General features: G+C 46.3%; 2 protein-coding genes across 2 annotated transcripts in view; both read left to right on the forward strand.

Annotated features, from left to right (window-relative positions):
- Window positions 1-12499, forward strand: part of LOC144142472 (adenosine receptor A2b-like) — a 104571-nt gene extending 92072 nt beyond the window's left edge. Inside the window, exon 2 of the mRNA XM_077674012.1 lies at window positions 4887-12499. Coding sequence (XP_077530138.1) covers window positions 4981-6114 — 1134 coding nt within the window. The 5' untranslated portion in view covers window positions 4887-4980 and the 3' untranslated portion in view covers window positions 6115-12499. The remainder of the gene's footprint in view (window positions 1-4886) is intronic.
- Window positions 12500-24154: 11655 nt separating this feature from the next.
- LOC144142970 (cell cycle control protein 50A-like) overlaps window positions 24155-27166 on the forward strand; it is a 29466-nt gene continuing 26454 nt past the window's right edge. Inside the window, exon 1 of the mRNA XM_077674798.1 lies at window positions 24155-24191. Within this exon, the coding sequence (XP_077530924.1) occupies window positions 24155-24191 (37 nt within the window). The remainder of the gene's footprint in view (window positions 24192-27166) is intronic.

Raw genomic sequence — 27166 nt, forward strand, 5'->3', positions numbered from 1 at the left:
AAAAGAAGGAGTGTCATAATGGGAGTTATTGGACAGCCTTAGATCGAGGTATTTATCTCTTCAAAGGTCATCAAGACTGCACCTGTCTGACAGTAGATGCTCCTAGGGTTTCATACCTACAAAAAAATGTTAAAAGCGTCAGGAATATGCCAACCTTTACCTTTGGAATTCATACGCCTACCGTAATTTCAACGTGTAGGCTTCTACACGCCTACTGCAAAATTTCGCGTTAAATTGAGAACACTTCTAACTCTCCCTGCAAGCACGCCCTAAAGACACTTTTTATTAAATACCGTCGGAAAAAAATGTGTATGAAAATGTTTCGGCTAGCACATACGTCCAGTATACATGGAGCTTGCACCAAACGCTTGCCGCCGAGTTTTTAGCCCCTTTTTTGAAGCACTGGCTTTTACTCCTCTCAACAAATGAGCTACACAAACTTTCACGCTGCAATTGTGTGGTAAAAAATATAGAGCCTTTCGAACAAGTGAACATGTTAAGCCAGCGATGCAGCGCAGTGTCACGGAATACACGCGGGAAGGCAGTTTGACATTTACTTTTTGTCTTTACGTTAGTGTTATCATCCTAATATTTATTTCGTAATATAATATAATATATAATCAGATTCTTCATTTTTGGCATAGAAAGTGTACGTTGTTTCAAACTAAAATTACGCATCATAGTTCTTTTACAGCCGCCCAAGATTTCTCTGGTGGTCGCCAGCATGGGTTTAAACAAACGAGAGTAAACCATGGCTACCGCAAAGCAAAATAAGCTAAATAACATTTTTTGTACAATTGAAAGCTCTAAACGCGCTCCCTTACCCCGAAATATTTACGAATAGAAGAGTGCTTCGCTCCCTTTCGACCCAAATGCGCTAAAGCGAGGCTCGGAAAACTGGGAGACAGCGACACTCACAGAACCTCCAAAGCGAGAAAAGCGGCTAACAATATTTGCAGAGAGAAAACAGCACATATAAGGACTCAACATGCCGGCGAACGACATCCCTCTAGGACACCAAATAGTTGAACCCGTTGGTGCAAAAATCACCACTAATTCGCGCGCAAAGATAAAAACTAAATGACACGAGACGCAGCCTCTCTTCCGTGTATGCCGAAGTCTTACGCCCACGCGGAGTGCTGATACGGACGGTGCCGGAAATACCCTATATATACCTTAGCGTTTCCGAGAAAGACAAATAACAAAACGGGTCGCTGCAGTAGGTGCTTATTTTCTCTGCGTGTTCCCTAAAGGACGATGTTCGTCGCGCTATCAAAAAAGTAAAGCACGGTGGGTAATATCCCGCGGAATTCGCGCCCAAAAAAGAATTCAGACCTTGGGCTGTATTTGTCGACATGCCTTCACATAAACGTATACCTTCTGCTGGAGGCGGTTCGTGCAGGCGTAAGGATGCGCGTTTGATCCAGGAATGCTCACCAAACATTGAGGGAATGTGGAAAAGAGAATTCCCGCGCGATAAGGGAAAGAGGCGGAACCGTTGAAAGAGAAGTTCTCGAAAGGGAGAAAAATTACTTTAAAAAGAGGATTTTGAACGCCAGTTGGGTATGCTCGGTGTCATCGCGGTTTCGTCATTTTTCTGCTTGTGGTCGCGACGGTATTCGTTCGTGTGCGTCAAGCGGCGCGTTCTCGCCCGAGACATTTGGCACGCTGCATTCTGTTTCAAAGGGCTTTCGCTCCCCCCGAGAGCAGATGATTGCGAAAGCGCAGCCGGTGATGTTTTGCGACGCAATAAACGAAAAGGGTTGCAACCTACATACAAAAAGCAATAAAACTGTCACATGGAAACGCAGAAAGTTGCGATATGTCAGTCATTCTCAAATGTACTTTGAGAAGCGATATTTTTCAGAACTTGGATGCCTGCATATTGCCGTGCAGAAATTTTTACTTTCTTTATTCGCATCGATCTGTCAGCACACACCTGCTAGAACGTCGCTGGGTTTGAATTTGTATCGGGAAAATTCTGTTCCAGTGAGTGTAATCTCAAAAGGAGAATAAAAATTAACAGGGGCAAAAAAAAAAACAATTGAGAAACATAAAAGCGCTGCGGGCGAGATTCATAGTATGTTTGAACTTTGCCAATTTGTTGATTCCGCTTGCGGAAGTCATCAGCGCGAAACAAGGAATACACATAGCGAAACTCTGTGAAATGGCTCTTGAGTAAGTAAGCGCACACTTTTTGTAGAAGCTCTTTGCTTTCTAAGCACATAGTAAATGCCGTTCACTGTTAGTTTTTGGAGACTACGTCAACATTTTTTATGGTAAGCAACGCTAACTTGCCCTGTATTGAATAAGCCCAACACTGCGGAAAAAGTTTTAACAATAAGAAACCTGTGGAAAGAGCAGCAACGCTGTTAATAATTTCCATGGGCTGAAAGTAGTACTTTTATGAAGTATGTTTAATAAAGTAATACAGAGTAAATAAAGTTCAAAATAAATATGAACTATGTAGAGTTTAATACACTAATTTGTTTAGTATGCTGAAAGTGATATAAATGTGGTTTAACTAGCACGGCCGTTTTTACGTTCAACCGGAAAAACTTGGTACGTGACGCGAAATGATACTTTAAAAGTTGCATAACCACCATCACGAAATGTAGGCGGATTTTCTTGCAGAAATAAACACAAATGCCTTCGGTTTCCCTCCCTGAAATACTGCTATACAGTGCCTCAGCCGAACAGGAAGAAGATTAAGAAATAGTTACATAGCAACCCACGGCATTATGATATGTGCGCTGAGTAGCAGCCAAAAGCAGATGGAGCTAAGCACGCTCAGACTGTGAGCGTGCCCATCATAATCTTCGTTTATCCTAGATAATTTCTCCACTTTTATTTACGTTGATAATTTGTCCAAAACCTACTAGACCTGCACCCACAATTCTTTTTTTTTCTGGGTACGTCCGCTATGAGGCAGGGCTGTAAATGGCTGTACATAAAATCACAACGTCACGTTTCGGCGATGCGAAAAATGAGCACGAAAAAATTTCCTCAGCCCCAAGAAGTGAAATATGGCAACCAACATCGACGTAAAGCCTCTAATTTAGCTTAGTACTGGGCCGTCGCTTCGATTTTCAGTTCGCTATATATAGACCACAAGAATTTCTACAAACACGCCGCAGCCCACACGCATTCAGCCACATCGTTAAGCCTATCGCTTGGGGCTAGGAAGGGAAGGGTTGCAAAAAAGGAAACATTCCAGTTGTTAAGCGTTAATACCGGAGGTTTCAGTCTCACAAAGAAATTTCTAACAGAAAAATCGCCCTCAAATTTTTCACTCATACGGATTCTTGTCCCTGAAAGCTATTCCCAGTGCCCTAACTTTTTTTGTTTTGTTTTGCTTTCTTTCTTATTGCCTTTGCTCTAAGTGAGGCGCCACATTGAGTAGTTTTGCCGTCCCGCCCAAGCCTTATATTACAAAATAAAGCTACTTTCCTGGTCCTTCCAGTAAATATGGCTATCCCAATTCCTGCACAAGGGCTTTCATACGATCGTGTTCTCGCTTCTGTCGTTGCTCAGCATTAAATTATTTGTTTTTTTTTCGCTCTTCTCAGTTTCGTAGCATGTTAACGCATGCTTGGCGCGGGCTCCCGCCCATAAGAGAGAAATCTGGCCAAGCTACGGTGATTGATCACGGCTGATAGCAGACTTGGAGACATTGCGACGCTTACGAACGGCGCATTGAAGGCGGCGCTGAAAGCCGAGACTTTGGGAGCGTAACGAGACGTCCTTTCTAATTCGCAGAAGTACGAAGAAGCAACAGCGGCTTCTTTTTGTTCTTTTTCTTTCGCCTCGGAAAATTCTCCCTCTCCTTGCTACCCGTCAGCAGCGTTACGAAATTCTTCCCTGTAGCGACGTACGCCATCGCCTTTACAATGCGGTGAAAGTTGTCGCCATTTATTGCGTTTTGTTTTTTGCGCAATCCGTGGCGAGAATATTTTATCGCGTTTTTTCGAGAATTTAAAATTTGATGGTATCTGAGGCCGCTGCTGTCTTTGCTAGTAGTGGGTGTTGGTGGAATTAGCCTTGCAAATATTACTGTCAGTGGGCGAGCTTTAGGGCCCTGATAGCTTGGTAGGCGCCGGTCACGGTATGATTTTTTTGTGCTCCCGATTTATCCAGTAAAGTTCGGCCTTTGCCGTGACACCACCAGTGTTTTTGTCGGACGCTAAACCCTGCTCAAAAGGCTCCCCGAATGCTTCTCAATAAAGCAATGCAGTATCAAAATTCATTGTAACTGGGTCATTTACAGTAAATGTGGATTTAACTCCAAAGAAAACGTAGACATAAACAGATTTGCCTTCCGGAATTATTTAGCTACAGCCCTGTGAGCCGGTAGTTCCACAATACACGTGGTGTAAGTAATTATTTATTCCAGGTAAACCACTCTTACATTAGAAACAAACGTGAATATGGTCACAGACGCCCATTATGCTTTTATAGGAGCATACATTCCCACCAATTTTTAGAAAATGAAGTAAGAGGTTGGTTCCTTTGCTTGTGACGTTCGAAATTGTAATATATACCATCTACTTAGGGGGGGATCGCAAACCTATGCGGGTAATATGCTGCTATAGATCACCATCTAATTCAAACCTACGTTGTGCTATTTTTTGCTTCGAGAACTGCACGTTAAATTCCTAAATAGCAGCTGAATGCGCTCGCTATGCTGTAACTAATTTATGACGCGATAAACATAGTTTTTGGTGTACTTGTAGTCCCCTTACACAAGCATCAATTTTGAAGCAACGAAATGAAGTCATTTTATAAATTTCCGCTTGTGTACTTGCACACTGAATTTATTATTGAACTCTGTATTTATTCCTCATCGCGACAGTTTTCTTATGATGCTGTTTTTCTCTGTTTTCCAGGTTTTCACCGCGACAACAAAGAACAAGCAGTCCCATGAAGCAACCTGGCCCCGTGGCCCGCTAAAGAAAGCAGGCTATTGATTGAACACGCGGGATGGATACGCGGGTTATGGACTGGAACGCCACACCGACCACGCGCGACGAATCATCCTGGCACGTTGGTGATCATATCATCGAGCCCAGTGCATGGACGAGCCCTGTACAAGTAGCCTTGGCCGCTCTCCTGGTATTCCTGCTCTCTCCAATCGTTCTCTGCAGCAATGCCCTGCTTCTACTTTCAATGTACCGCTTCAAGAGACTTCGGACACCCAGCAACCTCTTCCTTGTGGCCCTCTTCAGTGCAGACTTCGGTATAGGCATGCTGCTACCACCGGGGTTGTATTTTGAATTCTCGCGACCAGCAATTCGATGTCCAGCTCTGTGCCTACTTCCGTACTGCCTGTTCGTGCAATTGAGTGGCGTCGCCATGCTCAGCTCGGCGGCGGTTGCCCTAGACCGCTGCACTTCCCTGGCACTCCCGCTTACTTACAACAACCTCATCACCCACCGAACGGCCGGACGGGTCGTCCTGGCTATCTGGGCGTACGCCATCCTTGTCTCCGTGACCCCCTTGATCACCATACCAGCGCCCAAGTCCGCGTGCAGTTTCCGTGTGGTTTCGAACCCTGTGCGCATTTTCCTCTTGTGCGCACTCTACCTCCCCTGTCTCGCCGTTATGACGAGCAGTTACGTGTATGTGTACGTCGTTGCGCGGAGGCACGCCCGCGCAATCTACTCGGTAGAAGGCAGCCTGAGGACAGCCCTGCCTCCGGATCGCCACTATGGCTGGACTCTCACGCTCACTGTGGCATCGTTTGCGTTTCTGTGGACTCCAGTGGCCGCTTTCACCTTGATCGAGGCGGCGTCTGGCGAACAGTACGACCAAAAGACTCCTTTCTACTTGGGACTCGCGGGACTTAGTGCGAGCTCAGTTGACCCTCTTTTGTACGGCTTCCGAAACTCCGAGTTCCGGGCAGCCCTACTGCGCATGCTCAAAGAACTGCTGCCGCGAATGTCGGCGGACTTTCTGGGTGAGAGTCCGAGTGCCCTCCGTCGCAGTCGCTGCGGCACTGCTTCAACGCTGAGGCCCGCGGGAGCAAGCACGACTTTACCTCCGCTCGAGACAGACTGCTCGGCCTGCACGCGAACTCTGATCATGATGGACCTCAGGCCGATCAGCTACGTTTAAAAGGCGTGCGCTGAACTTTTGGAAGACTCAGGGTGTATGTGCTTTCAGTTCTGAAAACTATTAGAAAGGTACGGCAGACTGACTAGTCTCTTCTCTGCGCTACCAGTTGGCGCCTCTGTAAATACGTTAAGAAACATTCCGGTGTAATGATGGTGACAAATGCCGTCAGATGATTGCCTGCATTGTCGTAAGGAAGAAACGTTTGTCTGCTTTACCGTTTATGATATTTCCTGTGTCGTCATTGCCGTTGGTGTCTAACAGATCTGTAAGTGTTATGAATAACTTGCCTATATTCTGGAACGCTGAGTGCTAATCTGTCGTGGAAGTTCATTCGCAAGTTACACGAGGTGTGTGTTTATTATGTCCACACTGATACTGTTTTTAAACAAACTGAGCGGATGCGCAATTTAAAATACTGCGAGAATAGGAAATACCTCTTTATGTCCTTTTTAGAATGCTCTCACACAATTTGCCCAGCTCTAAACCAAAGAGGCAAATATTACACCAAAAATTACTTTATTGCCACAATCAAATTTTTTACCTTGGTATCGTCAAGTGGGAATTGGGGGTTAAGCTCGGCATCCGAAACAGCATGTATATTAGTCAGGCTTAGCTAAAGGTTTTTCTAGAAACATTACAGGTTACTAGAAAAATATATTAATTCCTAGGCTATCTTCCTTTTCATTGGTCATCTGTTACTGAAGGAGTCCCTTATCATCCATCTTAAAATATTCAACTTTATGAGGTTTACGGAAGATTTGAGTCTCGTAAAGACAACAGAGCAGCACAATTATGTTCAGGGTTATGCGTGAGAACATTGACGACGAGCTTTGTTGAGAGAAATATTTTAAACGCGCAGCACCAGCTTCTGCAAAACAAGACTTTACGACACGCAACACAATCTAAATGAATTGTCCTAGCAGCACGTTCCCTTCCGGCCTGTCCAGGAGGACCTCAACCAAAGCGCCCAGTTATTGAGCTAACTAGTTTGCCAAATACTTGGAATTACTGCTTATGTGCTTTATTTAGCACTATGTCGGCAACTTTACAGCGTGTGAGCATTCCGCCCAAGCGTGCAATTCTGCCGGTTACGTAGTGCGACGAAAGTTTCTACGCTAAAATATACGATATTCGGAAGTATAAAACCAGGATATTTCCACAATATTGTAAATACGTCACCCCGTTTTGTGCTTCCAACTGGCTTGACTTACTTAACGTTCATCTTGTCCACATGCTGCACAGGTTGTATATTGATCGCTGTGGCCTATTCTTACAATTGGGAGCGATCTTCTTCTGCTTTTTGTTTCGATTGGAAAAAGTTTCGATAAAGAAAACGTTTTTTTTTTGCTTTTAAGATGCAGTGACTGCATTCGTAGGGGTTCTCACTGACAGCATTCTTAAAAGATGCGAACTTCAGGAAAACCATTTGTTTGCATTTCTGTTGTCGGAACGTGAACACAAATTGAGTACGAATACGTCCCTTTGGGGCAGCACAGGGTTCCCATCAATACTGTTTGGAGCTGTGAAACTGCCATTGTAAGTGTACAGTTTATTTAAAATGTTTGATATGTTGGTGTTATAAAAAACTAGACAAACGACGTCTCAGCATATAATTCCAATGTGCGATTGCCAAAAGCGTGCCTTTGAACTTGTCATGTACTCTAGCATTAGAAGGGTGACGAAAGACATGGAAGCATTCCAGTGAATAAATGAATTGACCTGATACCAAGCCACGAAAACAAATGCCCTGGGCAGCGCAAGGTCAAGAAAAAACTTCGCGGAATTTAAGACAATGTGAGAAAGCTGGGGCAAACGTAAGGTGACATGCAGTTTCTTGATACTTGGAGTCGTGGTCAAACGGGCAACGCATCTTAAGTAAAAAATTGCAGGCTTTCCTGCATTGAGCGATACAAAAAAGCAAAATTGAACCTCAGGGTTTTGATGACTATGATAAATTACTGATGCACGTTTGGGTGTGACAGACCTGAAATTCTTTCATTAAAAACCTGCCTCTAGATGCATTATTCCGAAAGCTGTTTTCTATTCTACATTCATGCCTTTCCACTAAGCGCACAATCAATTGGTCGCGAATTGCCACATTGCTTTGGCGGGGTGAAAAAATTTGCTTCCTTGTATACCTTATCGAGCATTAGAGGCACTGGGTGTACCCAGAATGGGCTCAAATCGGTGACGTGAAAAGTGTGATGGTTGGCCTAGTTTCGGCTCTATCCTCAAAAGCCTTGAATGGCCATTCATTTTTCAACGGAACAGTTTGTGTTGCAAAAGATGAGTTGACACAACTATTTATTTGTAAATTACCAAACTTTTTTTGAAAAAGTGGCATTGCGAGACGACAAAATAGCCCACTTATCTGACTGTTCGTTTTTCTACGAGTGCGCTTCACTTGGCTCCTGATCCTACATGCTTTCAAGTTGCCGAACTGGGACTCCTTGTCCAACTTCAGTGTATTTTACGTAATATATCTTGGATGGGGCAGAATAGCACCAGGATATGTTGTTGCTCTGGTTGCAATGCTTAACAACCTAATGCTTTCAGAGCACTCTGAACATGTCAGCCCGAATTCGTGATTTTTCAAGCACTATATTTGTTTCATGTGCTTACCAGACGTGTCTTTATTGCTGCATCACTGTCCTGTGAACTCTTTGCATATATTTGTTGTGACTTGTTATTACCGACGTTCTTTCCACTTAGAAGGGCCATGAAGACGAAATACAAGTTTGTTTCTTTAAAAGACTTCTTTATCTTCCTAAAAAACCCTGTTTCATTGCAAATTTTAAGAAAATATTTGACTTAATAAACAAAACATGTGAAGCAGTGGCGGCTCCCCGGTCACTTTTTTGGCCACTACTCTCTGACGTCACAGAATATTGTTCGAGCTATTAGCGGCCGCAGAGTTTATACCCGTGCGAGACGTGCACGAAAAATGACATAATTGCTTAAAGCCTTAAGTTTTAATACCGTTAGTTCTCTGCTACACGCAAAAAATTAGCAGTGGCTTAGTTCGGCTATGCCAGGATATACGTAGCGTGAGCTAAGGTTCAGCTGGTTATTCTTAGGTTTTCTGGTTGTCAGGATTAGCTGATTATAATGCTTGCTGCTGCAAAAACAATTTCCGATCCAATCAATTTCAAACCAATCCAATCCAATCCAATGCAGTCCAAACCAATCGAATCCGATCCAATCCAGTCGCGGCGGTGGCGGCGGTGGAGGCTCTGCGCTATGAGACGGCACTGCTCCTCGCGCATGTGCAGCAACACGGCTCTCCAGGAGCCACGCAAAACTGCTCAACCTCGGCCAGTGTAGCTCACGCTACAAAATCTAATGCCATTCGCTTTAAAGTCATTTCCGGTTTAAGGAGTTCCGCACAACTCAATCGCCTTCACGAGTGCAATGGGCACGAAATGGAACCAATGAAACTCTCAGCACCAGAGATTGACGCGGAAACGTAGCTGAACTTCGAAATAAGGCGATTTTTTGTGACCTCTTGCCAAGTTCTGGAGAAGAGGCAGTTCACTAAAATAGCGCCAAAGTATGGCTACCTCTGGCAGCCGACGGAAGCTGCTGAAGCCACTTTTAGAAATGGCTCTCACCATTTGTTTAAAAAACACTCTTTTTTCTTCACAAAAGAATTTTAACCATTCTAAAAAGTTTTGCTCTGTTTTAATGACTTCGAAAATATGAGTGCATTTGTCTTATTAGTCATTATCACCGTCATGATTTGCGTTTTGGCGTGCAGCACGGACTACCCAAATAATGGCACTCGGTTTCTAAAGGAAGAAAGCCCTTCATGTCTTTTTTCGTGCACGTGTGGCACGTGTATTAGTCACTACAACAAACATATGACCAAACGATTGAAGTGCAGCACGGTGTGGTCGGACCCCTTGAATAATACGGGGCAGCTAACACACTAAACACAGTTTTAGTGCTCGGTCATATTACGTCAAGTTTGCCCGTATAAAATCACTCTTGCGCTAAATTGAATAGTCAAAAGGCGTTTTTCCTTGAAAACGCCTTTTGTCACTTCAGTAGAGCTGTGTAAGCTACTAAACGCTGTTTCTTTCAATTGGAACAAAGCTGTATTTTATTTTCATGGCCCCTTTAAGTTCTCAGAACACCTTTGTATAGGCGCACAACTTCAATGGTCATTGAACTTGACTTGTATTCCTGCTGTATTTTATTCGGAACGTTATATTTGTTATGCATAAATGCTTTGTGTGCATTCTCCGCACATCAGCCACATGCTGAAAATATTTTTCGGGAAGTTGTATGGCTCCCTGTAAGCTTTTGTTGTACAAAGCAGCAAATACTGTATATAGCGGAAAAGTTCCGTTCAAGCAGCTATATTCGGGTACCTTTTTGAATTACCTTTTATTGATGAGGTACGGGAAATAGCTAATGGCGTCACAGAAAGAAACATACGTTGTACGGAACGTACAGCTTCGAGTAGCTTTATGAAGTGGATATAGAAGTTTTCAATTTTTGTAGAACATAGCTTCTGTCTTCCAGATAGTACTAATCAAATACGAGAAGAAAAAAAACGTACGCGCAATAAGGGTATTAGTTTTCTTCTTGAACCGATTTCTTCTGGAGCGACAAGTTTTCCCACGTTTTCACAGCAATAGAAAATATAGAAACTTTACAAGCCCTACAAGTTTTCAATTTTTCGTAATGTTAATACAACCGGTCTTTTTACACAAAAGAAATCTGATGTTTCCTACGGTTCCGGTCACAGTCATTTCAATTGAACAATTTGTCCGCTCACTAATGCTAAAAAAATTTGTACCGGTCCTGTGCGCTCGGACTATTTTTGAAATTTTGTGAAGATGTATTTTTCGGTTCAAGTATTGCCGCCTTCAATTAGCTATTCGTAATCTGGGGTTACATTTTAAAGGTTTCACTCCCAGAGCACACGGACATAATTTGTTTTCTCAAAAAATTTTCTCTATTCTTGTGAATGCCCAAAACCGAAAAGTGGGAGTTTAGTTTCATGTGGATGTGACATTGTGAATCAGAACATTGACGTATGGACACAAGCACTCGCTCAGAACAGCAGTTTACAAAACAGCAACTACAACTGACGTTGATAGTTGTGAGCACAGCGTTGTATAGGCGAGCATTCAAGCGTCTACGGAGAACCGTTAATATTTGAGAGTAATGCATTTACAGAGCATTAATGTATTCAGTACAGTTCCACACGGTACCTTCTAGGATTCTTCTACACCAGCGTTCTTTTTCAACATTCTTCTTCAATACCGAAATTTTGTCGGGGTGTATTTTAAGTTCTTCATAATAAAAAAACGTATAGGCGCGAGGGTTTTGCAAGTTTACATTTTAAAGGAGCACTGACACGACATTTGATACTCTTTTCTGCTACTATGGGTGACTACCAGCCCACTGATCATATAACGGCACATTAGATGGTCCATCTCAGCGCCAATAGTTGTTTACAATCTCTTTTATTCGTGTCAGGTTCGGTTTCGACAAAACGAATACCGAGGCGGCCGTATTGACAAGACGGTGCTGGTTACGTCACTATTCGTGACATCAAGTGCCCAGACCGTCCGTGGTCTCCACCATCTCTATTCGCCCAATCAGCATGATGACAGTCCAAAAAACGTGATTTGACAGACATGGTGGAACTTCGCCCGTTAACAATCGCAGCCAGCGCGTAGACCACGTCACGGGAGCACTGACGTCGGAAGATTGGGGCCAGCAGCAGATGGCGTCATGTTGATGCCAATGTTGAACGGGTATGCGTTCTGAGCTTTCTCGTCCGCGCAAAGAATAAAATAGATTTGAACAATGTTAGACTGAACGACTTCTGTTGAAACTTGCTGCGATATGTTCCCATATACAAAGGACGTCTTTTACGTACTTATAACAGCTTTGAAATTTCCCGTCATCACCCCTTAAAGCCCAATTAAGTCCTTGCGCACACCATGCCTCCGCTCAGTAAAGCGTTTTGACCGTGATACATTCATGACTGTTTATTTTGTAAAACGTGTTTCGAAAGGCACTACTACTGAAAATAACATCTTTCAAGACGAAAACTACACACATTAGCGAAATAGCCCCTGAAATAAAATAATAAGAAGACAAGTGGCTTTGTTTAGAAACAGCCGCAGTGTGGAGTATTTTGAGGATCTATACATAATTTCACCAGAACACTAAGGACGTCCTGTGGGGGGTTCTGTATGTACATATAAGCGTAACCTTTGTTTACTATTGTTAATTACTAAGAAAAGGTCATACAAATGGAGTTACCTTTGTACAAACACTCTTAGTGGAGTTATTCAATGTTCTAAGTGTTTTGCAAAGCCACTATGACGAGATGGAACCTACTGTGCTTGGAAAAATAAAAGCGTCTGCATTTTTCCTTGACTCACTTCGGCATCTGTGATTTCATACTATCTAATAATGCGCGCACAAACAATGAGACAGCGAAATGGCGGGAATGTTCACTGCCAACTTCATGGAACATCATGGAGGCCCATAGAACGACCAGCCGGGATGGAAATGTCGGTTAAGCATGGGCTTCCATGTCGTTCCTTTAACGTTCGCGAGAAAAAGAACAGAGGAATAGCCCTCTACGGATGATCGTTCCTGTGAAGGTGTGATGCATATTTCTTGCTTTATTTTGGCTGATATTTTTCATTTTCAATGCACCGAAAAAGATATGGCCCCGTATCTCTCCTTTTCATTGCAAATGTTGACGAAAAACAATAGTCGACGGGAGCCCCTGACACGTAAATGCCTCCATTCTCTTTCCTGCTCACCTCTCGTGCTCTTCTCCTGTCTGGCTCCTATCAAGATAGCACGCAAGAGGTTTGCTAGAGGTAGAGAAGTCAATTTCAATTTACCGCGTTCCACAGCTCCAGGCCGGGTGCCTCCATGCCTTAGGTGGAGACGCGACTGCATCGAGGCACCCTACTCAAACTTTTATAAACCACGTTGTTCTTAGTATAGGTGCATTCCAAACAGAATGTGGAACCTATCTAGTGGAACCTTTTGTCACTGCTGCTTTTGGATTTCTTTAAATTCCGAGAGGAGCTATAGCAGCACGGGCAACAGCAGGCGAAGGTTTTCTGCAGTTGATGTAGTATTTCATTCGCTATCGCAAAAACCAAGCACCCATGAATTTTTTAATAGAGATACTCTCCAAATATGTAGAAATGGAAGTGGAAACCTCACTGCCAACATCGTTGTTGGTTTTTGGGGGTTCGGGGGTCAAAATCGTGGAGGTGGGGGCCGCCCGAAGCACCAGCACTGCCCACCGGAGTCCCACCTACCGAATCGCAGGGACAGAGCGAACCCATCGTCTCCTACTCGGGACACGCAAGTTGGAACGCGCTCCCTGTACGGCTGCGCAAAGGGCGACTAGCAGTTGAGGACTAGCCTCCAGCAGAGTTCCCAGTGCGCCCGCAGTAGTACCCGGAAGCATGACGCGTCCGCGGGGGCGTAGTGTGCGATACAGATAACCACCCATGCCGTAGTGTTCAGGGCCGAGTAAAACCACTCGCGAACTCTGTCATATCAGACGAGCAACTAGTATAGGAGGACATTTCCCCGAATGGAGACCTCCGGCCGATTGCTCACCGGGGTCCCGGATGGGGTAGAGGTCAGCCCTGACACAGTTTGTGCATGAGCCGCTATGTGGGTAGGTCGAGTCCGTGGCCACCCCGGCTGGGCCAAAGTGGTTGTCAAGTCCGGGATTACCCGCACCCCGAGTGTGTGGTGGTTGGACGCCGGGCTGAGTTGGCCCGGCGCTCCTGACCCGTTGAAACCTCTGTTTCCACCAAATGGCCGCTTAGGCCGGTTTCCACGCACCCCTTTAGCCGCCGGGCTCGTGAGCGCCGACGTTGCCCGTGGGACACCACATGGGGGCGGGTGCGGGCAGGGGGAGTGTACTCCAACTACTACTACTCCCTCCGGAGCAGATGGTCAATTCTCCTGGTCCCACAATGCTCCTGGTCCTGGTTATGTATTGATTTTCTGCCTCACATTTGCAAAATGTTTTCTCCTTGTTCAACAACGTTGGCAAGTATGAAGGTCGGACTTGGATTTGGCTATGGGTATATAAGACTATTGCGCAGATTCTCTTTCACTTTGGCCGTGTGGATGAATCGAGTCACAGACAGACAGAAAGACAGAAATACAGACAGACAGACAGACAGACAGACAGACAGACAGACAGAAAGACAGACAGACAGACAGACAGACAGACAGACAGACAGACAGACAGACAGACAGACAGACAGACAGACAGACAGACAGACCACAAGTTTCTGCGCTTAAGTAGCCCAAGAAAGACTATGGTTTTTAAATGGGCAGGAACAGTATCTTGAGAGCCCGCTTTCATCTCACAGAGCGTACGCAATGGCACTTCTCCTTGCCTCGGCCATCAGTGGACCTTAGTTGGTTATGTTTAATTCCTCTACGACGCACTACGACCGCACTCGTGGCGAAGACCACAAAGCATTGTCAAATTCCTATGAGGTGAGTTTACCATACAATAAGAATTGTGTGTATGCTTAGCGCGTTGCATTTCCGCCCAATGAAAGTGTACAAGCCTCTTTTGGCTGAGGGTGTATGATATTCGAGGCGTAAAGTTCGGATGAAAAAACGCACTTTCCGTTAAAATCAAAGACTGGTATTTTGACTGGTGCTTACTAAGAAACAAGTTTTCTTCGTTCATATAAATACGTATTTAGGAGGACGAAAAGAGCGAAGAGGAGGAGGAGGAATAAACGTTATTTCTATATTAGCTGGGATGTATTGGCAATGGGGGTTTTTCTATCCAGAAGCCCCTAGGCGGTCGCTGCCAGGCTGGACCTTTCAACCAGCCGAAGCTGATCGCCAGGGTCCGGGCTGGCTAGCATGCTTTCGCACTGCTCATGATTGGGGAAAGGAATAGGGGAAGAGATAATGTGTGGGCGCACGCCCAGATCATATGGTGCAGTGTGCAGAGTTGGGCACAGTACTTGCACGCGGCGGAGTAGGAGGTGGGGTGAATGGCGTGAAGGAGGGTGCCGTGTCTGTAGATGTTGGTTTGGAGGCGGCGGTAGGTGTCTTCTATGTCAACTGGTCGTGGGGAGGGGGTAAGCTGCGCGTTCGGGGCAGTAGTGTTCAGGGATATCTTTGAAGTTTTCAGGTACAGAATGGTACACTTCCGACGGTGACACTGGAGTTTTGAAAGGGAACGCCCAATAGATATGCGCGCGGGAGACACCAGGAGCCGCCCCGTTCCACTCCAGAGACTGATGTCCCGGGGTCCAGAGAGTGTACAGAATGCAGAGAATGATGTCCCATGGTCCAGAAAATGCGCACGTGACGAACGGCACAAACACACACAACACTCTTTCCAGAGTTCGTGAGCGGTCGGTAGCAGCGGCGCATTCAGAGTCCGAGAGAGGGGAAACAGGAGGTCTCCGAAACAGCTTCCGCGTCCTTCGTACAAGTCTTTGCGTACTGCGTCGGCGCCACCGAAGTTTGAATCACGCTGGTAGCGAGGCGCCAGCGATTCAGACATGTAGCGACGCGTTTGAATCTGTCGGCTGCAAGCGTGAATCACCGAACGGGGGGGCGCTGCTTGAAAGGAGCACGTAGTGGAAGCGTCGATACACAGCCGAGGAGTGTTGCACAAAGCACTGCTGAGGGCTGATTCGTAACAGCTTCTCCGCCGGGGGTGCGAGATCCCGATGGATGAGGGTCTTCAACCGTTGTCGAGAGGGATGCTTTTGGATAGAAGTGCTGGCCAGATGCTTGACTCCAGGCCCACGCTGTACGCCACCGTGCTGGAGCTTCACGGGGCCGGTCACTGGACGAATAGTGGCTCGCCAAGAACGTCTCTGGTTTGGTCAGGCAAGCAACAGAACACCGGAAGACACAACCGCATCGCTGGCAAGTGCGAAGACAAATCCACACTGAAGCTCTACAAGGCTTTCAGGTGCGATAAAATACGCTAATAACTAACTGCACTAGTTATGTTTTAGCCCAGCAGTACTTTGGACAAGCACACAAACTTGAAAGGTGACATTTCGCATGATTGTAAATGTCCCACACAAAAAGAAATGTTCTCGTAAAGGGCGAAACCTGCTTCAAGAAAAACAATGAAATTGAGAAAGTCAGGCGTCTACAGGCCACTTCTCGCGCTGAGAGCTGCGATTTGAGCTCTCGTCATTGCCCTGAGCTTCCCCTTTTTGAATCGCACCTTAGGTGCGCCCGTTCTTATAAACCTGCACCGACCGCGTGATAGAACAACGGTCGTTTTTTTTTGGCAAAGGTCGAGTGCGCGGAGGAGCAAGCGAGATTTTCCAGCGTTCGAACGAGAGGCGCGCACTCCTTCTTGGAGGCGGCGTTCCCTTAACGCGAAGCGAGCTCACGGCTTTGCCCCTCGGCGTGCCCGCATTGAAACACGCGGCACAAGTACGCGCGGAACGTTTCCCTACATCCTTCTTCCTCACCTTTTCACCAACGCCTTCGGCACGCGAACATCGAAACACGTGTACGCTCTCTCCTTTAGGCTGCCGCTGGTCAGTCCCCGACTTCGGCTCAGCCACAGGCGACAACCGAATCTCAACTTGCTTAGCCCATATTGGCCTATCGTCGGGAGCATCAGCTGGGAGTGACAAGCGCACTACGTGCTCATTAGCACCTCGTAGCTTCCAACAGACTCTATCTCGGCGTCCCTCGCCTTTTCCGCACCACCCTCAGTAAGCGAACACCGAAGGGTGTTTTCGTTCTGTTTTTCGGCTGTCAAGGCTGCACTAGATCCAAGCTGCCGTCTCAAAAAACGGCTCAGCCGCCCGCGACACCTGAATCTCTACGAGCTCAGCTGGCTGTTGCTCGAGGTTGCTTACCTGAGCTGGTGGCACGGCGGAAACGGCTTGCTGAGTGGCGAGATCGTCATTACTCCCAACTGAACTGACTGAACCCTGCAAACCGTTCTCTGCCTCGACTGCGGGCTTTGCCACAACGTCGGTTTTTAATGAACTGTTGTCCGAAGAAACAACCCCTGTTTCAGTGGACTCGTGTTGCCTTACGGTAGCCTCATGATTTACGCATTCCAGCGAAACCTCGCTATCTCGCGAAATGTTGATGTTCAGATCGGAAGCCGTTCCCAAGACATCCAGCGAATTTGAACCATCTAAACACCTTGCCGCGATCCCCGAAACCAGCACAGACACCATGGAGTCTTTCCTCCGTGAAAGACACATTTCCGCTATCAGTGGAAATACTCTGCCCTCTGTCGTGAGCCTCCGGAAACGTGCTATCTCAGCTATCTCTCTCAGTCACCTCGCCACGCTTCTGGGCCACACGCGTCGCCTCTGACAGGCGCTCCCGCGCGACTGCTCCTGACAGCACAGCCAGGGTGCTTTCCTCAAAAACGAGGTCTTTTTCGAGCAACAATTCTAGCTCTGCCTTTCTCAACTTCGCTTTTTCCCGCAAGCGTTGAATCTCGTGCTCTAGTTCCTTACTCTCCCGTTGGAGTCTCTCTTGCTCGAGCTTCCTTCTTTCCCGTAGGAGTTGCTTGAGCTCGATGTCGCACTCTCGCATCTTTTGCTCGAGTTCCTGTTTCTGGCTCTCGAGCTCCTCACGCGTGCGCTCAGCCTCTGCCTCTGCAGCCTGACGCTTAACGGTCTCCCTGCCATTGATAAGGTCAGTGCATTCCGACAGCTCATCCTCGTCAGCCCCAACAGCGAGCCTAGCCTGTATCAGCTCTGGCTTTCTCAGCGCGTACGAAACATCCAAGCGCAACTGTTGTGCAAGCTCCAACAACTGCGTTTTTTTCAACACCTTCAAATTCATTCCCGGTCTAGAGTACTGCCTTCTCACTGCTCCAAAATTTTTTTCCGCGAATAACCCACGCGAAAAAAACACACGCCCTACCAGCTATCCTCAGAAGCCTGGTAAAACTCAGTGAAGAAAAGTCCCCCACTCCCTATCGACCACCGTCAAATCTGCGTAGTCCGAGGCCCCCTCGACGTCTGTGGTGTTGGATCTCGCACCGCTGGCTCCAGGTGTTACGAAGTTGCCATCCCACCGCTGCCACCAGTTGTTCCGACGCTGTCATCCCACCGCTGTCAACCCGTTGCTGCATACGGGAAGGCGTATCCGAACCGAGCTCCGTCGCCTCGGACATGCGTGTGGTAACGTGGTGAAGCGAGCGGCCAGACAAGGCTGCCGCCTCGAAGAAGACCAAAAGCCGAAGGCAAACTTACCTTGTTTACTTCATGGGGAGAGATGGGCCGAATCCAGACAAGAGTAATGCCCCGACCGGCAAGGTTACGGTACAGGACTCGAGCAGAGCGACAGCATTGATTCACTGCTCAAACAGGAATGAACTACAGCGCTTGGGAGAGGGGGGGTCTTATTTATACCCAAAGCGCTAACGGTCAAACAGGCGTTCCCTCCAGATTGTGCACACGACACGAACGGCACAGACACACGCAACACTCTTTCCTGAGTTTGTGAGTGGTCGGTAGCAGCGGCGCACGCTGAGTCCGAGAGAGGGGAGAGAGGAGGGCTCCGCCATAGCTTCCGCTTGCTTCGGGCAAGTCTCTGCGTGTTGCGTCGGCGCCACCGAAGTTTGAATCACGCCGATAGCGAGGCGCCAGCGATCCAAACATGTAGCGACGCGTTTGAATCCGTGGGCTGCAAGCGTGTGTCACCAAAAGGGGGGCCTGCTCGAAAGGCGCACGTAGTGTAGGCTTCGCCACATAGCCGAGGAGTGTTGCACAAAGCACTTCGGCGGGCTGATTCGTAACACGACGGACATTGGGTTGCGAAGGGCTAAGGGAGCAATTTGACCAGAGCGTAATGGCGAAAATTGTGACAATGATGATAATGCCTTGAGATGTAGTGGCTTCGAGGGCTATTGCGATTTCTTCTGCAATTGTGGATTTGTTGCCAATTACTGTTGCGGAAGCCAATTCAATTCCTGCTCTCAATTCCCGGACTACTGTAGTAATTTCGAGGGCTCTTTTAGGGGGATATTTGGTGGCATCAACGTAGCGGTCTCGTGGCTTCACTTGATGCTCTTTCGAAGCATTCAAAAACGGGCTTGTCGGTGACCCTGTTTATGAACGGGTTGCATATTTTTGGGTATTGGGGCGACAGAGATGTAATTGCGTATTTCCAGGGGGATGCGTTGGCGGGGGTGGTGCGTAGCAGGTAGTTGGTTGTCGAGGCGACGGAGTAGGTGGCAGCCACTGTGTGAGAGCTCGAATCGTTCCATCTGGTTGACATGATGGGCCTCTCGAAGTTGGTCCCAGGTGTTGGGAATTCCCATCAGCAGTACTTTGGCAGTGGAAGTTGTCGTCGGGGGAAGCCCTATTGCTAATTTATAACCTTGCGAGATGATAATGTCGAGTTTTTGGATTTCCCTATTTTTGAGATCCAATTTTGGATTTCCGTATGCAATGCGGCTAATTAGTAGGGCTTACAATGAGGCGCAGGAGGTCGTTTTCTTTAAGTCCTTCTCGAATTAGCAACGCGCTGATGAGGTGGGGGATTTGTAGTAGCTTTCCTAGTAATTTATGAATAGTAGAAAGGCCTGCGTCGTCTGATTGGATAGTAAGTCCCAGAACACGAATTGTAGGAGTTCTTAGGATGGGCGTGCCATGTAGGCTTAATAGTGAGCCTGGGAGGAGTTGTAGTTTACAGCCTTGCGTGCGTTTTTGAAAGAAAAGAAAGGCAGATTTTTCTGGTGCACAATTGAGGCCGTGGACTGTAAGATAGTTCTCAGTGGTGCCAATGGCTTCTTGGTGGGCGTCTTGTTGTTCGCCAATCGTACACCCTGTCGTCCAAATAGTGAGATCGCCTGCATAAAGTGCGTGCTGTATGTGTGGAATTTGTTGTAGAAGTGGTGGAAGTTGTAGGCATGGCAAGATTAAAGACAGGAAATATTTATTGGAGTCCATACAAAAAAAGACGTGGGTGGCATCTTATATTTAGGGACGCCGCGCTCCCGCCTCTGCTCGAGCTCGATGCATTAAAAATAAACAAGGTAGCCCCCTAAAAGCTTCAATACATAAAGTGTTTGCACAGCGCTGACAAAAAGTCCGCAATTTCTATCCTACTGCACAAAAACAAGCAGCTGAAAGCAACGTGTTAGCCATGTTCTCCCCCATCGGTAGCTCGCGAATTACTAAACTTCATTTTAGAAAATTAGAGAATTCCGGAAGCCCCGAGTAAGGTTACACTTCCTAATTTTTTGTATAACCCTCAAAGGGAAGAGTCCAGTAAAGAAAACCGCGTTGAGCTCTTCCCTAAAGCTTTTACTTCAAAAGAGCAAGTGGGGATCACGTCGCCCTGCTTGCATTCATGTAAATTCCGGCATTTTTGTCAATTCTCGCTTTATAAAAATGAAAACTATATAGCAAACCAAACCGATGTCTGTCTCACTATCAAACCAAGTAGTCGCCGCGATATGCGCAGACAAGAAAGCAAGATAATTCAAACAAATGAACATTCACTAGTCGTAGGGTTACTACAAGAAACCTTCAAGACTTCGCCAAAAGGCGATATGAGCTGCTGGAAATGCCAGTATTTTGATAACCCATGCATACTAAACACGACATTTATACTCTGCAAAAACAAGTAAGCTCCCAATCAATGATCTGCGTCGGCACTGTGGGAAACGCTTCCCACACCTGCTGTAATTTGAATACATCAAGAAGTCCACGACATCTCACGACTCTGCTGAGTTACCCACGTTCACTTAGTAAAGTTTCATTTCGCCCGTCACTCCATGTTGCATTTTTAGAGTGAGTGTACTACGTGCTAGAAACACTGCGTCCGCATCATATGCTGGGTTCAATACACCTGGCCGCACCAAAGGATGATGTCAATGCAGAAAAAAATGAAGTTCACACTTCAACGTATACCGAATCTGTACGCAACCTTCACGACCATCACGATGCTCTAAATCCAGGATTGCAGCCGATTTTCTTCGGTTTCGATGCCACAATGACCTTAAGTCCACCGTTGTTGCTATTAGTGTGAGCTTGCTCCATTTTTTTAGTGATAATCATCGGAGATCACCTTGGAAGGGCATACGCTATGGCGTGTCTTTCTCGTTGTGAGCAAGTGTTGCCACGATTACGGCAAACGCTAGAGTTTTATTTATTTTTTTTACCAATCTCCTTAAGTGGATATGTTTGGCTTGCAAACGTGCGCCCTATACTCTGGCCGGTCACCGCGAGGCACTCACACGCGAGCGCTCGACATTTTCTTCGTTTTTCGGCCGGGCCGTCACCGCAGTCTTGGCCAATTTCCCTAGGTGGGTATGCTTGGCTTGACAAACATGCGCCGCGACGCTGGGCAGTCGTCGCGAGGCGCGCCCACACGATCCCGTGGCATTATATTGGTTTGCTTAACCGCCGAGCGGTCGCCACGAGTCCCGCTCTCATGTGTGCGCACTCAGCAATTTGTTTTTATATTTTTTAACTGCGGATACGAAACATTACGGTTTGCTGAGCAGCTTTGCTGTGAAAAGTCAAATTTGGAGTGAAACGGAATGCACAGCTCCCGTATTTGTCTAATAAGCTCGGTTCATGGCCATGAACCGAGCGTCGTGGAATGGGAAGCAATGTGTACTACAAGGTTTGCTCCAGTCCCGACGAAACAATAGGGCATTAGGAAGTGCATGCATTGGGGATATACGACAAAACATTACCCCCTCTATTAAAAAATGGCTACCGAGAGCCGCCGCTACAAGAGGGAGAAGGCAGGTAACATGATGAAGAAATCAGATAAGAAAATTCAGAGGCAGAGTAGATAGGTATTGCGGGAAACCGTGACATTGGAACTGTATATTAGACGTCCAAATGAGCTGCTGATGATCATGAAAATTTCGATGCTCATGATTGCAATGTTGAGGGAGATGATGTGTTGCGACGCAGAATCACAAAAGCTTTCATGTGAATGGTATATTTTTGTTTATAGCACCTTGAACAAGATTTCTATTCATTCAATTATCTGGTAAAACAGAGCTGCTACTAGAGAGAACTTTACCATCACAGCAGTTTTCATTAGCATGACGGGAAAATACGGAGCAGTTAGCTTGACGGGACCAAAGTGGTGGCCACGTAAAATGTAGACTACGGAAATCGCACCTCAGCGCGAGCAGGTTTTTCGGTTCTGGGGAATAACCCTGATCATTTTCGCTTCCTCGGAGATCTGAGACAATTTCCTAAGTCGAGCTTGCTAAAGCCGACGCATGATATGCACAAGCACAGCCACCGTGCCACCAAAAATCTGAGTTACCCGAAACATACCAGTTGCGACACCCCCTTGGACATATGTGTAACAAAGTGGTTCATTGTTGGCCCCTGCTCTAGAGAAAACAGGAGCACATTGCGTTGCTGCCACCTGTCCACGGAAAGTTGAAGTACTACTCAGGTGCAGCCGCAAGTCGTAAAGAGAAAGCAGCGGGATTATTAGTAAACTCTGCGTTTATTACCGTAATTTTAAAAGCAAGTTTTTTTATCTGCGGCGGTAATAGGCAAACTTTTAACAAATTTAAGTTTTTGTTTAGTAAATCACGCGCCCATGTGCTTACCCTTTCGAACAGCAGGGTGGGGGCGATAAATAATGTGAGGAAGAGGTGTCAGAGAGGGATGATAATTAGAACCGCTGGGAAAGATGGCCGTTGAAGGGGACAAGGAAGTCGATAAAACTTTTAGGTGTAGAACAAAAATATTGAAACAGTGAAGTTGGTCATTAACAACCAGCACCCCCATACAAATGCAGATACTCTAATCATCATCGGCGTCATTTGGAACGAACCAGGGGTGCTCGTACTTCGCGGTTTCTGACGCATAGTTTCGAAACTAGAAGTAATTAGAGAAGTCCGATTACATTTTGAATACTGAGGGAATAGAAGCTCGAAAAGCGATCTCTTTTTGAGGTCCATAAAGCGTATTCATAACTGGGCACTCTCCACACCCTTTATTTTCCCCAGACCTGCCCAGTGATGTACTAAACAAACGAAACACTCATTAGTCCTGCTGCAAAGTATCTCGGGATAGCATAGTGATGCTAGTAATGGTTGCTCAGCGCAGCAAGCTCATTCTCGCGTGCCGCCCCGTCAAATACTTCACAAGGTGGTGGTTCACAAGATTGTGAACAGGTGGTAAAAGATAACGTATTGCAACAAAATCGCAAAGAGGTGAACAAGATGACGAAAAGACACGCAGGCACCTGAGCGTAACGAAGAACAGACTGAGCAAAGCAATATACGTCCGTATGACTACGAGACAAATCAGTGTGGACGTGGCCGGTAACTTGGTTGGTTGGTTGGTTGGTTCAAACGAATGGCTCATACCCACTCAGGGGAAGTGGCCAGGAAATGGGTTCTAACTGAGTGAAAGAAAAACTTGGCCCGGGATGAAAATAAATAGAATGAATGCGCTTGAAATACTCGTTTAGAAAAAAAGTGTATATAAACGGGAATAAAAAATAAGTTAGTAAGTAAACTGCCATAAATTGAGGTACGACATGACAGACGACACACCAACAATAAAATCAACACTAATGAATAAGGAAACGATAGAAAGAAGGACAGCCCTGAAAAGTACGTACTGAAATAAAACAACAAGATTTGGCAGTGAAGCAGAGGCATTGAGTGGGAAGCCAGTGAGTACAGACGCTGACACGTTTGATAGAGCAGCCCGCCATCTTAATCTGGCGGCTAGCACGGTAGACGGCGAGATTCAGTAATGAGCGAGTGTACTTACCTGCACTAAAATAGCCGGGCTGACTTTGCCGTCTTCAAATAACGTAGGCTAGCGAAGCTTCTCCGTGTGATGTCACGCTTGCTCCTAGCCGTTCGGTCCTTCAATACTGTGCGCCAAACTCTTGGTCAGTCCCCCATTGCGGGTAGACGCACCACCGAAAAGAACAAGGAGCTCGCCCACAGCCAGCCCTCGTGCCCGAAGAGGAAGAAGTGCCTCAACAGTTTCACGCAGCTTCACCTACAAGCTGCTGCTTTTTGCCCTTCCTGCTGTAAAACGCCATGGAACCTGTGTCACAAAAGACCCACCGGCCCGCAGGTAAGTGACGCCCGTTCCTAAATTTTTCAACAATGCGGTCCCGCAGTTGCACATTTCTGGACTCAGATTGGATGAAGCGCCTGCACTTGTGTTCCCCAGAAAACGCGGCATGTTGCGGTTATTTCGTTCTTGGATGAAACCAGCGCGAACTCAGACGAAGACGAAGGAAGTGTACCGCAAGGACAGCCGCTGGGTCTTTGTGGTACACTTCCTTCGGCGGCTTCCACCAGCGTCTGTCCTTGTGGTACACTTCTTTCGTCTTCGTCTGAGTTTTCGCTGGTTTTATACAAGAATATATTTCCAACTAGCCCAGTTTGCAACCCTCCTGCGGTTATTTCGTGCTGAAAGTGTACTGGATTGAGCCGAAGGTGTTCAATGCTTCATTCTTGCTTCAGCATTCTTTATTCAAAAAGTGACAGAACATATCGGTGCTGTAGTACGTGCCCCGCTGCGTGGGTATGTACTGACTCCTCGCCCCGCTTGAATAATGAAGATTGTGTCTATTATCTCGGCAACCGTGAGAATTACCGTCATAAGTTTCTCACGGCAGTCACCCGCCGTGGGGGCTCAGTGGCTAAGGCATTGCGTGTTGAGCACGAGGTCGCGGGCTTGATTCCCGGCCGCGGCGGCCACTTTTCTGATGGAGGCGAAAAGCAAAAACGCCCGTGTGTACGAGATTTCGGCGCCTGTTAAAGATCCCCAGGTGCTCAAAATTAATCCGGTGCCCTCCACTCCGGTGCGCCTCATCGCCTGCGCTGCATCAGCGCGTTAAAACCCTATAATCAATCAATTCTCACGGCAGTCGCCTCTCATTGGCTAAGCACGCTACGAGGAGATGCTATGGGATAAATATTTCCTACCAATCTGTGCTTGAAGCTGCACCTGTAGCGCTGTGGTGTAGTACTTAGTATTAAACGAGAAAGCTCAGGTTCGAATCTGACATTGCGATGTTTTTTTTTAGCTTTCGGAATTTTTCGGTCATCGTGACTTTGTTAATGCTTTTTTACTCTGGTTTTTACTATATCAAGAGATCGACGCACAGGACTTCTAGAATTGGTTGAATTATGTTTAATATAGGTTGTGTTCTGCGTCGTTGGGCTGGGTAACGTTAGGCTTGTTGCAGTTGCGCTGGATATGGGTCGGTTATGACGCGTTCGGTGATGTTATGTTACGTTACGTTGGGACGTTATATTACTCACCAAAGGTTAGGCCACCCAGCTGTTATGGAAACTGCCGTGAGAATTTCCCGGAGGTAGTTCTCAAGGCTGCCGTGAGATAAGACGCAGCCGCTAATGAATGGTACCCTTGCAACTTTTTTTCATTTCCTAACGTTTGATCAGCTGCAATTAAAGCTAAAATATAAAAAAGTTAAACCTGGAAAGGCCAGTACCGTTTCACTTTCCACTCTATGTTCGTGCACTCATGTGTGATAAATTTGTATTTGCAATCATTAAGCAATTACATGTTGTGTAGGTGGGTTCACAGACCTATCGGTTTCATTAAAGACAGAAAATACAATACCTTACATAATTTGGAGCACTGAAGCATGAATACCAGGTGTGTTCAAACGCAGCCGAACACCGCAAGAGAGACGACTGAGATATAGGGGATTAGCCCAATAATGTCACCCTAGTGTTCTTAGAGGTTCAACATGCCCATAAAGAAACGGCCCTACCAATAATTCTTCTTATTTCTACAGGTGCGCATGGCGTAAAATGTCGATTCTTGAAAACAGTTCGCTTTGTGTGCTTTATATTTTATGGTATATATGCGCAGTTTATTTTCAGGTTAATTGCTCTATGTTCGTTTCTGAGCCCATACATTTGAAAAGCCGCAGATATGAGCTATGGGTGCCTTAGGTTCAAGAAAATATATCAAAAAGTCCCAATGCTCATACAAACCTGAACCGCATGCAGTTACCACTCCGTAAACGCTAAGCTGAAAATTGATTGATTGATTAGAGAGTTTTAGTATAGCGTTTTAACTGTAGCGTTAACGTTTTGCGGGCCGCAATCGCGAACGGATAGCGCCTCGTTATGCTACGGTTAGCGTGCCCGCTACCGCTATGGGCGCGCTAAAGTGGTGCTTTCCGCTATACTAAAACTCTCTATTGTAGGGTTTAACGCGCCGACGCAACGCAGGCGATGAGGCAAGCCGTAGTGGAGGGCTCCGCATTAATTTTGACAGCCTGGGGATCCCTAAGTTTTTTTTTTTTTGCTCTAGTTTTTACTATATCAAGAGATCGACGCACAGGACTTCTACAATGGGTTGAATTACGAGTAATATAGGTTCTGTTATGCGTCTTTGGGCTGGGTTAGATTAGGTTTGTTGCAGTTTGGATGGATTTTGGTAGGTTATGACGCGTTCGTTTAAGGTTACGTTAGGTTCGGTGAGGTTATGTTCCGTTAGGTTACGTTGGCACGTAATACCATGCAGAAAATGTTTTGCCAGTCAGCTTTTACAGAAACTGCCGCGAGAATATCCCGTGGTTAATTCTCACGGCTGCCGTGACAGTACACGCAGCCAAAATATAACCCACTCGCTTCTATAAAACTTCCTGCGCATTGAAGGTAGCGAAATAAATAAACAGTGCAGCCCTTAAAAGAAGGGTTTCGTTGGCGTGCGACAGTTTGTAGAAGCCCTAAGCAGGACTGCAAGACTGTTTTTATGAGACTAAACTCAGCTTGGAGGGGTCTCGAGAAAACCATGGGAAGACATCCCGCAATAGCTTGACCTCAGCATCGTTCAAGAAGGGTTGTATTGCGACTGCGCACAAAAAAACTGTATATCACGAGCAGTACGAGGTTCACACCGACAAAACAAAGTTGACAAATCCAGTGATGACGGTTATGTTTCGTGAACCCGAACGGATTAATATTACTACATGCCGTTTTCGTTGTGTGGCGTCTGTGGTGTTTTTATTTTGGCAATTCTCTATTTTGGCGATTCGGCAATTTTTTTTATGCCAGACTTTA

The sequence above is a fragment of the Haemaphysalis longicornis genome, unplaced genomic scaffold, assembly GCF_048455015.1.
Source record: "Haemaphysalis longicornis isolate Haplotype H1 unplaced genomic scaffold, Haemaphysalis longicornis Haplotype H1 scaffold_6, whole genome shotgun sequence".
Taxonomy (NCBI): domain Eukaryota; kingdom Metazoa; phylum Arthropoda; class Arachnida; order Ixodida; family Ixodidae; genus Haemaphysalis; species Haemaphysalis longicornis.